We start from the raw sequence: 13966 nt of genomic DNA, 5'->3' as shown, positions 1-13966 counted from the left end.
GCAGACGCTGGAGCACAGGGACAGAGGGCTCGGGTCTGGGATGGTGCCTGCTTTAGCCACTGGTGGAAGGAGTGGGGTCCGCATGATTTACAGGTTTCTCCCCATTTCCCCAGAGAGGTGTTTGAGCCAACAGGGGAGAGAGGTGAACTCGTAGTCAGGTACCGTGCGCGCAAGTCCTACAGTCGCCGGACCACCGAAGCCACCCGTAAGTAGACTCTGTGCTTCCCTGCGCTGGCCTGGAACTAAAATAACCATAGAGAACTGGGTATTCAGAGCTTCTGTAGGTGCGTGAGAGAAGAATCTCTGAAGGCCTTTGGATACTGGAGTGTTAGAACAACAGTCCCTGAGCGGAATTGTGGAACCATACGGAGCTTTGGGCTAATAGAATCTTAGACACAGTTGGTCTTCAAATCACCAGACCTCAGAGCCATAAGATCTTGGAATAATGTGGGCATGGTGATGATAATGATGAAGAGTGTGACAGTGAAAATGATGAGCTGGTGATAGGGACAGTGCTGGAGGTGATGATGGTAAGGACCGTGAGGAGACGTGATAGTGATGGTGATATGACAGCCTAGCCTAGCGCGTCCTATGTGACAGGTGCCACTCAAAGGATTCTACACATATCGCCCCCTTGATCCTAACAACCACTCAAGGACATGGGTACTTACCTGTGGGGAAATGGTGGCACAGAATGGTTAAATAAGTGACTCAAAGCCACACAGCTTGTAAGTTGGATAGCTGGGATTTGAACCCAGATTGTTGCGCTCTGAAGTCTGTATACATAACTACCATGCTGTGCAGCCTCTTAGACTCATAGAATGTTAGGGAGATAGAATCGGTTTTGGTCTGAAAAATGATGTGCTCATCACTATTCTATTGGTGAAAATAATAGAATCATAGCTTATAGAACTTTCTGAGGACCATAGAGGTCACAGCTAATGAGGGACAGAGGGAGGTCTTGATCTCACACACAGCTGCAGGCCCCAGGGGGATGTTTGGAAAGGGCTGGGAAAGACATTTATCTAAGAGGAGAAGGAAGAAGAAGAGAGAGAATTGCAGTAATTTAATGGAATAGTACACAGAGGCAGTTCCTAAAGTGTGATTCTGGTCCCTTGGGGTCCCTGAGACCTAGCAGGGGGCCTGGGGTCAAAACAGTTTTCATAATAATACCAAGATGTCATTTGCCCTTTTGCATGCTCCTCTGGTGAGCATTCAAGGGCGTTTTCCTGAGGCTCCCTGACCTGCTGTGATGTCCTCAGTTGCTGATGGATGAGTGCTTGTGTGTTCCTGTGTCTTAAAAATCTATCAGTTTTAGCCGGGGATGCACGCCTGTGATCCCAGTGGCTTGGGAGGTTGAGGCAGGAGGATCACAAGTTCAAGGTCAGCCTTAGCAACTTAGCGAGGCCCTAAGCAACTCAGCGAGGCCCTAAGCAACTTAGCGAGACTCTTTCTCAAAATAAAGTATAAAAAGGGCTGGGAATGTGGCTCAGAGCTAAGCACCCCTGAATTCAATCCCCAGTACCAAAAAAGAAAGAAAGAAAGAGAAAGAAAGTGGATGCCCCAGGAAAACAGGTCCTGTCCCATTCTTGACCTGAGTGTTGGTTTCACAGTGATGTTCACAATGAATTTGTGAAAATCCATTGAGCTGCTCACTTAAAATTTATGTGCAGATTATACTTCAATAAAAAGAAATAATTAAAAAATAATGTTTAATATCGATTTACCTAATATTTTCATATCTCTTGTAAGTTTTAGTTGAATATTATGTCTGCTGTGCTACCTGATAATGTCTTTTATATGAGGACTTATTTGCTTATTTACTTTTTGATGGGCACATAATGATTGTACTTATGGGGTGCCGGGGAAGCTTGGAGACAGGTGTGCAATGTGGAGTGTTGAAGTCAAGATAATTACCATTGTCATCTCCTGAACATTTGCCATTTCTTTGTGCTGGGAATTTCTGAATTCCTCTTTAAAAGAAATAATTGGGGGGTGGTATTAGGGATTGAATTCAGGGGCCCTTGATCACTGAGCTACAATCCCAGTCCTATTTTGTATTTTATTTAGAGACAGGGTCTCAATGAGTTGCTTAGCATCTCGCTTTTGCTGAGGCTGGCTTTGAACTCGTAATCCTCCTGCCTCAGCCTCCCGAACTGCTGGGATTACAGGAGTGCCCCATCTCGCCCAGCTAAAAGAAATATTTTTAATAACTGGTACAGCAGAACAATTGTGGTACACACCACAGTAAAATTGTGGCCACATTTTACTCCCATAGTTGCCACTGTGGGGTGTCGTCAGAGTTGCTGGGCTGGGGAGGCGGGGTGTCCAGGGCAGTAGCTAATTCTGAATCAAAGCAGAAGTAGTTCAGTGTCTCAACCAAGGGCACATCCCTGCTGGCGAGGGCCACCTGGAAGGCAGCCCACTCCATGGCTCCGCCCACCCTCCCTGTAGTGAACAGCCTGGGCATCAGCGAGGAGCTGAAGGAGAAGCTGCGGGACGTGATGGTGGACCGGCATAAGGTGGCCCTGGGGAAGACCCTGGGAGAAGGTGAGTCCTCCCCATGCACGCATCTCCTGAACCCTGGGGTCTTTCAATTCCCCGCCCCCACCCAGCTCCAGAAAATACAGTCCCCACGCCCCCACCACTCCCCCAGGTCAGTGTCTTCCTCCCGCCCTCCACAGGGGAGTTCGGAGCTGTGATGGAGGGCCAGCTCAACCAGGACGACTCCATCCTCAAGGTGGCTGTGAAGACCATGAAGAGTGAGTCTGAGCATGCATGTGCACACCTGGGGACGCCCATCCCCGATGCCAGGCCCCTTCCCTGTGCCCCAGGAGAGCAGAAAAGTCAGTGTTTATAGCCGGGGAATGGAGCTCCTGCCAGGTACTTCAATAGAAAGAATCAACCTGGGGACATTACTCCCGCAGCCGAGGAAGGGCTGGAGGAACGGCGGGAGCAGGAAGGCAAGCTGGACATCAGCGGCAGCAGCTGGATGTCACGTCCACCCCTCGGCCTGAAGGGCTGAGGGAGGAAGGGTGTCACCAGAGCCGTGGCCGGGAGCGCCCGGAAGAAGATGGGAACACAGAGTTAGGGGCCGCCTGTGGGAGCTGTAAACACAGGGGACAGACAGCTTCCACCAAGGGGATTCAAGGAGCAGAAAGAGCGAGAACTGTGCTGGTTCCTCCCCGTCTCCCTCCCCCTGCCAGTTGGCAAACCCCAGCAGGGAATCCCTTCCGTGGGAGCCTGGGAAATGCAGTTTTAGGATCGTCCCTTTGTGACCCATAGGTAGCAGAGCACAGGCAGGTCCAGATCAGCTGGATGCTTCCTTTACCAGCTGTGCAATCTTAGGCTAGGGACTCCCTCTCTGAGCTTCCCTCGTCTGAGGGAAGACAGCAAGGTGCCCGGCTGCCTGGGTTGGAACTCTGCCTGTTGGTTTCTAAGTCACGTGAGCCCTTCAGGCAGGTTTCTTAAACTTTTGGGGCCTTGGTCTCCTCATCTTTTAAATGGGGCGATGAGTTAGAACATCTGTTTGATGGAAATCAGATGATGATGATGATGATGGTGATGGTGACAATGACGATGATGGTGACATGACAATGACGATGATAATGACAACAATGATAGGAGGAGGAGGGAAGGATGACCCACCCCCTTTCACCTGATCTTTTCCCCCAAGTTGCCATCTGCACAAGATCAGAGCTGGAGGATTTCCTGAGTGAAGCCGTGTGCATGAAGGAATTCGACCACCCCAACGTCATGAGGCTCATTGGTGAGTGACGGAGGGACCCATTCCCACGAGGCCAACCCGAGGGAAGAGCCCTCCTTCTGGTACTAGAAAGGTCAGTCTCCAGGCTCCCCGCTCCCTGCGCCTTTAGGATCAACGCATCCCCCCTCCTCTTCTCCCTCAGCTTGGAATGTGACCTCTGACCATTCCCAGAAATAGCTGAGGTCCCCAGGAGGGCTCCGGAAACATCCCTGGGAACTCTGTTAGAAATGGCTTCTCTGAAGCTCCCGTCCTTGCTACCCACCCCCCAAACATATGGAGGCAAAATTTGAGGGGGAGGCAGAAGAGGATGCGGCCGGCTAGGAGGAGGTCTTGGCTTCCCCTCCTGTCCAGTGGGAGTGACAGGAGCTTCCTGGGGGGGTGGCGCCCAGGCGTCTGTTTCCAGGGTTCCGAACGAGAAGGCTTTCCAGCACCTGTGGTCATCTTGCCATTCATGAAACATGGAGACCTGCACAGTTTTCTCCTCTATTCTCGGCTTGGGGACCAGCCAGTGGTAAGGGGCATTTAATCCTCCAGGCCTCAAGTATTCATGGAACACCTACCTAGCAGGTACCCAGCACTGCTCACACCCCGGGGAAGATCACTGTGACCCCGAGCCTGCCCTCACGGAGCCTGTCTTCCAGCGGGAAGACCAGGCAATAAACAAGCTGAGGAACACATAACCGAGATAACTTAGGTGCTAGGCGGGAAATGCAGAAGAATGAATGATAAGGAGTCCAGTGAATGGATTCAGTTAGACTGGGAAGGCCTCGCTAAAGAGGTGGTCTTGAAGGAAGAGTGGGCTTGTGGGGCACAGGGTGATTGGACAGGAAGCAGACCAAGCCAGGGCTCAGTGTGGGCACAGGCTCAGTCGTGAGAACAAGCCTGGTTTGAAGACCAGGAAAGAGACACATCGTATATGTGGAGGCGAGGAGGAGATCCTAGAGAAAGGCAGGAGCAGATTCTATAGGGCCCCGTAGGCTATGGAAAGGGGTTGGGTTTAATTCTCAAAGCCATGGGGAAACCACTGGGGCAGAGCAAGGCATGCACGGAAGGGAAGGAGGAATGAGAGGAGACCGACCTTGGGGACTGCCATGACCTCCCTCTCCCCCATCTTGGCCCCCAGTTCCTGCCCACTCAGATGCTGGTGAAGTTCATGGCAGACATTGCCAGCGGCATGGAGTATCTGAGTACCAAGCGATTCATACACCGGGACCTGGCCGCCAGGAACTGCATGTAAGGTCAAGCCTTTGGGGATCCTCACCTTCCTCAGAGAGCTCCCACCCTCCTTCCTAGGATGAAAGAGGGCGGGACCCTTCAGGGCAGGTCAGAAATCAAGACCCATTTAGAAAAGTCAGCAAGGGCCAAGCATGGTGGTGAGTCCAGGAATCCCAGAGACTCAGGAGGCTGAGGCAGGAGGATCGCAAGTTTGAGGCCTCAGCAATTTAGTGAGACCCTGTCTCAAAATAAGAAATAAAAGGGGACGTGCTGGGGATGTGGCTCAGTGGTAGAGCACCTCTGGGTTCAATCCTCATCTCTGCAAAAAAGAAAAAAGGAGAGGTCATCGGGGGAGTCTGGGAAGGCTTCCTCAACCAGGGACACCTGAGTTGATACCTTGAAGAAGAATGGAGGACAAAAGAGGTGGGGTTGGGGAGACAGCTCAGTGCATAGCACGAGGTGAGTAAAGTGGAGGTGTGACATGCAGGTCCCATCTGTGTCCCCTCCCTGCTGAGTGTCTTGCCTGGGACTGCCCTTAGGGAAGGGTCACATTGGATAAGGAAATCAGATTCCTCGGCAGTAGCAGGCAGGAAACAGCCCAGAACTGGGAGTAAGAGGAGGTGCAGAGGGAGCGGAACCCTAAGCTTAGACTCTGAGTCTCCTGACAAGGTCAGAGTCATAGAAATCACAACTGGAGAATCACAGAACCTTCTGAAAAGGGCATCGTATTCACAACTCTCAGGAAAATGGAAGTTTCTCCCTGCCCCAACTTTTTATTTTAAAAAATTTCGATCTTAAAGAAGTTGAGAGAATCATACGAGTGACACCCCTGTTGACATTTCTCCATGTTCCTTTTCTTCTCTCCCCTCAACCATTTACAAGCAAATCCCTGAGATCGTGATCCTTCATCTCTAGATCTGAAGTGGGTAGCCAAGAATAAGGGTTTTCTTAATCTTATCTAATCACAGTTCTATTGTCCCAACTAAGAAGATTAATAACGATTCTGTCACATAACACATGCCACATTTGGATTCTTCCAATTTTATTCCATTTTTTTTTTTAGTACCAGAGTTTGAACCCAGGGATACTTAATCATTGAGCCACATCTCCAGCTATTATTATTATTATTATTATTATTATTATTATTATTATTATTGTTTTATGTTTTATTTTGAGACAGGGTTTCCCTAAGTTGCTTAGGACCTCACTAAGTTGCTGAGGTTGGCCTTGAACTTTCGATCCTCCTGCCTCAGCCTCCTGAGCCCTTGGGATTACAGGCGTGCACCACTGCACCTGGCTACAAGGCCTATTTTAGAATAAAGGCTTGAGTGTCTCGTGTACACACATAGATGGATGGGATGCACAAACACGAAACACAATATCTGCCTCCTCAAAAATGTGTGCTCAAAAATAGCAACACTGTTTACAGTTGTTTCCCCTCATGATCCCGAGGCTGGCTGGGAACTGAGGCTTATGTTGCTTCCTTCACCATGGGAGAGTATGGTACAGAGCCCTGGGGCTGCCCTTGAGGAGCCACACTGGATAAGGAAACCAGACTCCCCAGCAATAGACAAGTAGAAATTCAAAATTCAAAGTATAGTTTCTACTGAAAGCTTATTGCTTTTGCAACATCATAACATCAAAAGGCCCTAAGTGGAATCTTTGTAATCCTGGGACTATCAGCACAAAAACAAAGCAAAAGTGGAAAAAACCTAGAGGGGTGCTTACTGGAAGGAAATGTGTTTCTTTTTTTATTTCATTTTTATACTTAACATGTTGATATATATTTACATTCACTAAACACACCTTAGCAAAGTGCAGCGGTGCACACCTGTAATCCCAGTGACTTGGGAGACTGAGGCAGGAGGATCACAAGTTCCAAGGTCAACCTTGGCAAGCTAGCAAGGCTCTAAGCAACTTAGTGAGACCCTGTCTCAAAATAAAAAATAAAAAGACACCAGGCGCGGTGGCACACTCCTGTAATCACAGCAACTTGGGAGGCTGAGGCAAGAGGATCACAAGTTCAAAGCCAGACTCAGCCATTTAGTGAGGCCCTGTCAGCAAGACCCTGTCTCTAAGTAAACTATTAAAAAAAGGACTGGGGATGTGGCTCAGTGATTAAGCACCCCTGGGTCCCATCCTCAGTACGACAAGAATAAAATAGAATACACCGTATGTGCAGCTCAGTGAGTTTCGATGTGTGTATTGACTCATGTAACCACCACGGAAGGAATATTTCTCAGCCCCAGGAGACTCCTTTGTGCCCCTTCCCAGTGTTTTTCCCTAAGCAGCAGCTTCTCTGTCACCAGCACTAGTTTCACCTCTTCCTAAATGTCCTATAAATGGGATCGTGCAGCGGGTCTCCCCATATTGGGCTTCCTTGACTCAGCCTAACACTTTTGAGATGGTGTGTGTTGCTGTGTGTACCAGCAGTTTTTTTTTTTTTTGTTGTTGTTGTTCTTTTTAGATGTACATGACAGAAGAATGTATTTTGACGTATTATACATACATGGAGTATAACTTGTTCTAATTAGGATCCCATTCTTGTGGTTGTACGTGATGTGGAGTTTCACTGGTTGTGTATTCATATACGAACATAGGAAAGTCATGTCTGATTCATTCCACTGTCTTTCCCATTCCCCTCCCCCTCCTTTCCTTCATTCCCCTTTGTCTGATAGAAAGTACTTCTATTCTTCCTACCCCCCTCTCCACCTTATTGTGAGTCACCATCCACATATCAGAGAAAACATTTGGCCTTTAGCTTTTGGGACTGGATTATTTCACTTAACATAATAGTCTCCAGTTCTTTCATTTCTTGGCAAATGCCATAATTTTCATTCTTCTTTAAGGCAGAGTGATATTCCATTGTGTATATACGCCACATTTTCTTTACCCATTGATCTGTTGAAGGGTGCCTAGGCTGGTTCCATAGTTTAACTCTTATGAATTCAGCTGCTGTAAACATTGATGTGGCTGTGTCACTGTAGTGTGCTGATTTTAAGTCCTTTGAGTATAGACCAAGGAATAGGATAACTGGGTCCAATGGTGGTTCCATTCCAAGTTTTCAGAGGAATCTCCATACTGCTTTCCAGAGTGGTTGCACCAATTTGCAGTCCCACCAGCAGTGCATGAGTGTTCCTTTTCCCCCATATCCTTGCTAACATTTATTGTTGCTTGTATTCTTGATAATTGCCATTCTGATTGGAGTGAGATGAAATCTCAGTGCAGTTTGAATTTGCATTTCTTTAACCAGCAGTAAATTCTTTCTTTTTCTGGGTGGGATTCCCTAGTTTGGATGGCCTGGCATATTTTTTCTTAATCTGGGTGCTGGAAATGTGGATGTGTTTGTGAAAATTCAATGAGCTCTTCATTTATGATTTGGGCACATTTCTGTATGTATCACATAGTTCAAGAAAACTTTTTTTTTTTTGTACTGGGGATTGAACCTAGGAGAGCTTTTACCACCAAGCTACACCTAAAGCCCATTTATTTATTTATTTATAGACATGGATTTAGCAATTGCTGAATTGCTGAGGCTGGCCTCAAACCTGTTATCCTCTTGCTCCAGCCTCCCAAGTCACTGGGATTACAGACCACCACACCTGGAGAGTCCAAGAAGACTTTAAAAATCAGGGAATTAGGGACTGGGGTGTGGCTCAACAGTAGGGCGCTCGCCTAGCATGTGCAAGGCCCTGGGTTTGATCCTCAGCACCTCATAAAAATAAATAAATAAATAAATAGAGGCGTTGTTCCCAACTACAACTGAAAAATAAAATATTTTAAAAAACAATTTTCAAAAAATCAGGGAATTAAACTCAAGAAGCCTAGAAAGGACCTCAAATCTGGCAAAAGCCAAAGTTGGAAGGGTTCTTAGAGACCCCTTGTCCTACCCTCTTTATACACATGTAACTAAAACTCAGGCAGTTCCCTCCCAGATGAGGGCAAAGGTGCTGGCAGCAGATCCCCACCCCGAGGCAGGACAGTGAGGGCAGGAGGAAGAGCTGTGTGTGAGAGCCAGGGTGGGCTTCAGGGTGGAGATGGCTGAGGCCCTGACCCTGGTCCCTCCCCCAACCTGGGCAGGCTGAACGAGAACATGTCCGTGTGCGTGGCAGACTTTGGGCTCTCTAAGAAGATCTACAACGGGGACTACTACCGTCAGGGACGCATTGCCAAGATGCCCGTCAAGTGGATCGCCATCGAGAGCCTGGCTGACCGAGTCTACACCAGCAAGAGCGACGTGGTACATGTGCCCTCACCAGAAGTGGGGAAAAGTGGGGATTCAAGTCGTGGGGTGGAGGGCATTGGGGGTGTGCCTGGGCAGCTGCAGGTGCGGGACTCACAGGGCCATGTGACATTCCGGCACAGGGGTGTGTTTATATGACCTGGGTACACATGGAGATGTGGGGGGCACAGCAGTGTACACATGCCTGGGGAAAATACGGATTCATGTGTGCATGCATGGTGGCCATGTGGACATTGAGGGTCAGAGAAGCAGTGGTGACCACGTGTGCGTGTCTACAGCCTGGTTGTGGGGGTGGTGACACATGAGATCCTGTGACCACTAAGTGTGTAAATGTGTGTATGGATGGATGTCTATACATCCGCAAAAATCACCCAGACATGGATGTACGTATGGCACAGTGTTTCTATGAACACCTGTGATACACCCCCAGTGGGGACTGTGGACACATTTGCACGCACGTGTGAGTGTACCCCATACCTGTGTATCGGGAGGCCTTTGTGTAGAAGAGAACCTCTAATTGCCTCCCCTCTGCTCCTTACAGTGGTCCTTTGGGGTGACAATGTGGGAGATTGCCACGCGGGGTCAGACCCCCTATCCAGGAGTGGAGAACAGTGAGATTTATGACTACCTGCGCCAGGGAAACCGCCTGAAGCAGCCCGTGGACTGTCTGGACGGCCTGTGAGCACGCTAAGAAATACTCCCCCGCCCCAGCCCCAGAACTCACTGCAAACCCCTGAGCACCCACAGATGGCTCTCACATCTCCAGGCCCCTAGAAAACCTGCATGGAGTCCCTCAGAAAGAGACTCACTTGTTCCTGGCTCCACGCCTAGCCAGCTGGTGTTTGGTGGGGGGTGAATTAGCTAAAAGGTGCGCTTTCCTGCTTTGTCTTGTGTGTGGAACACAAGCTGGGCCAGTTCCCTCTCTCTGCAGCCAGGAAACCTGGGCAGTGTGTAACTGCCTGCTCACCCTGCCTCTGGAACCCCAGAGGCCTCCAATTCATCCCAGGCTCCTGAGCACCCACACTCCCCTCAAATGTCCCTCAACACCCAGGACCCTACGCAAAACCTTCCTGTTTGTTTTTATTGATCTTCTGCAGACTCTCAGGTCTCTCCTGAGCTGTCTGCAGGACCCTTGAGGACACACTTAGCAAACTTTGCAGCATGATGGTATAAGAAGGGCACTTTAAGGGTAAAGAGAGGATGTTGCTCAGGTCAGGAGGAGGCAGCCTACAGACTCCCTAGGTCCCCCTCGGTTACTTCAAGAGCTGAGGAGAGTAAGAATAATAGCTAACTTTTTTTTTTTCTTTTTGGTACTGGGGATTGAACCCAGGGGCATTCCATCACTGAGCCACATTCCCAGCCTTTTTTTTGTATTTTATTTAGATGCAGGATCTCTCTGAGTTGCTTGGGGCCTCGCTAACTTGCTGACACTGGCTTTGAACTCAGAATCCTCCTGCCTCAGCCTCCTGAGCTGCTGGAATTACAGATATGCTCCACCATGCCCAGCTATAGCTAACATTTTTATACAACTTACCAGAAGGCTCTGTTTGGGGTGCTTTGCATGTACTAACTCATTTGATCCTTACCACAACTACAGGGAGTATATAGGTATCATTATTATTCCCATTTTGCAGATGAGAATACTGAGGTCCACAGGGAGTATGAGTCACTTGCCAAATGTTGCACAGCTGGTGGGGTAGATCTCTTTGCCCCAGAATCTAATCTTAAATCAACAAGCATTTACTATCTCACACCATTTCTGAAACTCAGGATCTGGGAACAGCTTAGCAGGGTCTCTATGGCTTAGGGTCTCTAGTGACATTGCAGTCTAGATGTTGGCTGCACCCAAAGTCATCTGAAGACGGGACAAGAACATTGCTTTCAATGTGTGGCACTCACATGGCTGAGACTGGAAGCCTCAGTTCCTTGCCATGTGGCCCCTCCATAGTGCTGTCAAAGGAAGTCGCAAAGTCCTGCCCACACTCAAGGGAGAGGCTTTGTTCTTCATCTCCTCCCCCTCCCAATACTAGGGATGGCACCCAGGGGTGCTCTAATACTGAGCTACATCCCCAGCCCATTTTATTTTTTATTTTTGAGACGGGATCTCAGTAAGTTGCTGAGGCTGGCCTAAAACTTGTGATCCTCCTATCTCAGCCTCCTGAGTAGCTGGGTTAATAGGTATGTGTCACCGTGCCAAGCTAGTCTTCATCTTCGGAAGGAGGAATGTCAAAGAATTGACATATCTTGAGTCGGTACAGCTTATAACTGGCAGAGTCAGGGTTTGATGCCAATTTCTGCCCTAGAGGAACACATTATTAAGCTCTGCTCTAGGAAACCCTCACCAGAACACCATTCCAGACCTAGAGAGGTTCCCACGACCCTTCCCAGTTCCTGAGTCTTCTAGGACTCCACCCCCACCCTGGAAACTCTCAAGAATTCTCAAATCCCCATAAATGCTCCCAAAGTGCTGAGGTTCCCTTTAACTCTCAGGCCCCTGGGTGTCCTAAAACGTCCCCAAAGCCCCAGAATGCACCCCTTCTGAGCCCCTGTTCAGTCTCCCACCCCTCCCCTTGCCATCCTAGGTACGCGCTGATGTCCCGGTGCTGGGAGCTGAACCCTCGAGACCGGCCAAGTTTTACAGAGCTACGGGAAGACCTCGAGAACACGCTGAAGGCCCTGCCCCCTGCCCAGGAACCTGACGAAATCCTCTATGTCAACATGGATGAAGGCGGAGGTCCTCCTGAACCCCCTGGAGCTGCTGGAGGAGCTGACCCCCCAACCCAGCCTGACCCTAAGGATTCCTGTAGCTGCCTCACTGCAGCCGAGGTCCATCCTGCTGGACGCTACGTCCTTTGCCCATCTACAGCCCCTGGCCCCTCTGCGCCTGCTGACAGGAGCTCTCCGTCACCCCCAGGGCAGGAGGATGGAGCCTGAGACAATCCTCCACCTAGAACTCCCTCTCAGGACCCAAGCTAGGCACTGCCACTGGGGGAACCTCACCCCCCACTTTTCCACTCCAGGCCTTATCCCCAACTGTAGTCCTCTTCCTACCCTTCCCACCCTCATCCCAGACAGACCCTTCCTTTTCTCTGCACCGTGAAATCCTCATCCCTAAGAGGCCATGGTTGAACTGCAATCTCTAAGGGCCCACCCTCCCTCCCCCCGAGGTCTGACATTCCAAGAATCTAGATTCCTATGTTTAAGGAGCCTAGATTCAAAGATTCTAGGTCTCAAAGATGCTATGAGTCTTGGGTTCTAAGGACCTGAAATCCAAAGTCTCTAAATAGTGCTGAGAGTCTGGACATGTAAATTCTAAGGCTGTGAGATTCTGCAGCTTGAGATTTTATGGTTCTAAGATTCTTGATAAGGCCCCAAGTTAGGTTCTAGAGCTCTAAGATTCTAGTTTTAGAATCTAAGTTTCTATGAGTCTAGATTTTATTTTTTTAGAGTTCCAAGTCCTTCAGGTATAAGACTCTAAATTCTACAATTCTAAAGATTCTATAATTCTAGACATGGTAGTTCTAAGGCCTGTTGTTCTAAAATTTGATTGTCTAAGGTTCTTTAAGTCTCAATCTTCTGGCTATAAGAATCTAAACCATAAGGCTTCAAACTTATTTTCTTAAGTTCTGAGATTCTAAATGATGGTTGATTATAGTTTCTGAGGCTTCATGATCACAGATTCTCTTATATGAGATCCTGGATCTGAAAGGCATTAGATTTTAGAATCTGCACTCCAAAAATTCTAAGATTCTAAAAATGGAGATTCTAAGGTCTAATGTTCTAAAATGTGTTGTTCTAAAACTTAGTCTAAGAATCTAAATTCTCTATGATTCTAGATCATATGCTCCAGGATTCTAGATTATTAAACTCTTAAGATTGTAATGTCGGCATATTTCAAGGCCCTGTAAAGTCCTATTGGTCTAAGTTTTGGATCCTAAGCATCCAAGTTATAAGGCCCTCACATTTGTGACTAAGTTCTAATAATTTCTAATGTTGGACACCTCTAGGTTCTGTGCTGCATTCTACCATTCTAGGATTATAGTTAAAGGTCCAAGAATACACATTTCTAAAATCTTAAGGTTCTAGGCTCTGTAATTTAAGATTCAAATATTCTTAAGAGTCTAAAAGTCTACAAGTCTAGAACATTAGGTACAACTGCAACCTTCTAACCATATAGTATTCTGTGTCCCTTCTTCTTAGGCACCTTCTCTTCCTCCTCCCCTCATAGGAGGTGTGCCCCCTCAAGCCTGTGCAATGCATTAGGGATGCCTCCTTTCCCCCAGGGGATGGACCATCTCCTTCCTTTTGGGCCATGCTGCCCCCTTGAGCCAGTCCCTCATTCCTATAGAGTGTGGACTATGATGCCTCCAGAGGGGCTCAGATCACATAAAATTTTGTCAATCACTATTTCGTCTCCTCTTATTTCCATTCGGCTGTGATGTGGCTCCTCTCCCTGACAATTCAGTTTCCCATCAGTAAAAAGAAAAGTTTGGTAGGGTCTAGGAAATCTCTCCTCACTAGAGAGGGTAGAAAGGAATATACACACAGGCAAAAAGACACACAGGCAAAAGAAGTTCATGCTCTCAAAACATCAGTGAAGCTGTGCGCAGTGGCCCGTGCCTATAATCCCAATGAGAGTTCCAGGCCAGCCTCAGCAACTTGTCTGGAAAAATAAATAAAGAACCTGTCTGGAAAAATAAATTAATAAAGCTGGGGAGGTACCTCCTGGTAAAGCATCCTGG

At 48.2% G+C, this 13966-nt stretch overlaps 1 protein-coding gene across 2 annotated transcripts in view; it reads left to right on the top strand.

Moving 5' to 3' along the window:
* Window positions 1-13631, top strand: part of Axl (AXL receptor tyrosine kinase) — a 29098-nt gene extending 15467 nt beyond the window's left edge. For both annotated transcript variants that reach the window (XM_046455767.2, XM_046455766.2), the window contains 9 exons: window positions 114-205; window positions 2455-2550; window positions 2685-2762; window positions 3677-3769; window positions 4156-4277; window positions 4890-4999; window positions 9062-9221; window positions 9766-9902; window positions 11807-13631. In XM_046455767.2, the coding sequence (XP_046311723.1) occupies window positions 114-205; window positions 2455-2550; window positions 2685-2762; window positions 3677-3769; window positions 4156-4277; window positions 4890-4999; window positions 9062-9221; window positions 9766-9902; window positions 11807-12158 (1240 nt within the window). In that variant the 3' untranslated portion in view covers window positions 12159-13631. The remainder of the gene's footprint in view (window positions 1-113; window positions 206-2454; window positions 2551-2684; window positions 2763-3676; window positions 3770-4155; window positions 4278-4889; window positions 5000-9061; window positions 9222-9765; window positions 9903-11806) is intronic.
* The last annotated feature ends 335 nt before the right edge of the window (window positions 13632-13966 follow it).

Source organism: Marmota monax, unplaced genomic scaffold (genome assembly GCF_021218885.2).
Source record: "Marmota monax isolate L192 unplaced genomic scaffold, Marmota_monax_Labrador192_F-V1.1 WCK01_AAM20220418_F8-fsc00149, whole genome shotgun sequence".
Lineage (NCBI taxonomy): Eukaryota > Metazoa > Chordata > Mammalia > Rodentia > Sciuridae > Marmota > Marmota monax.
This window is presented reverse-complemented; position numbering and strand designations above follow the sequence as displayed.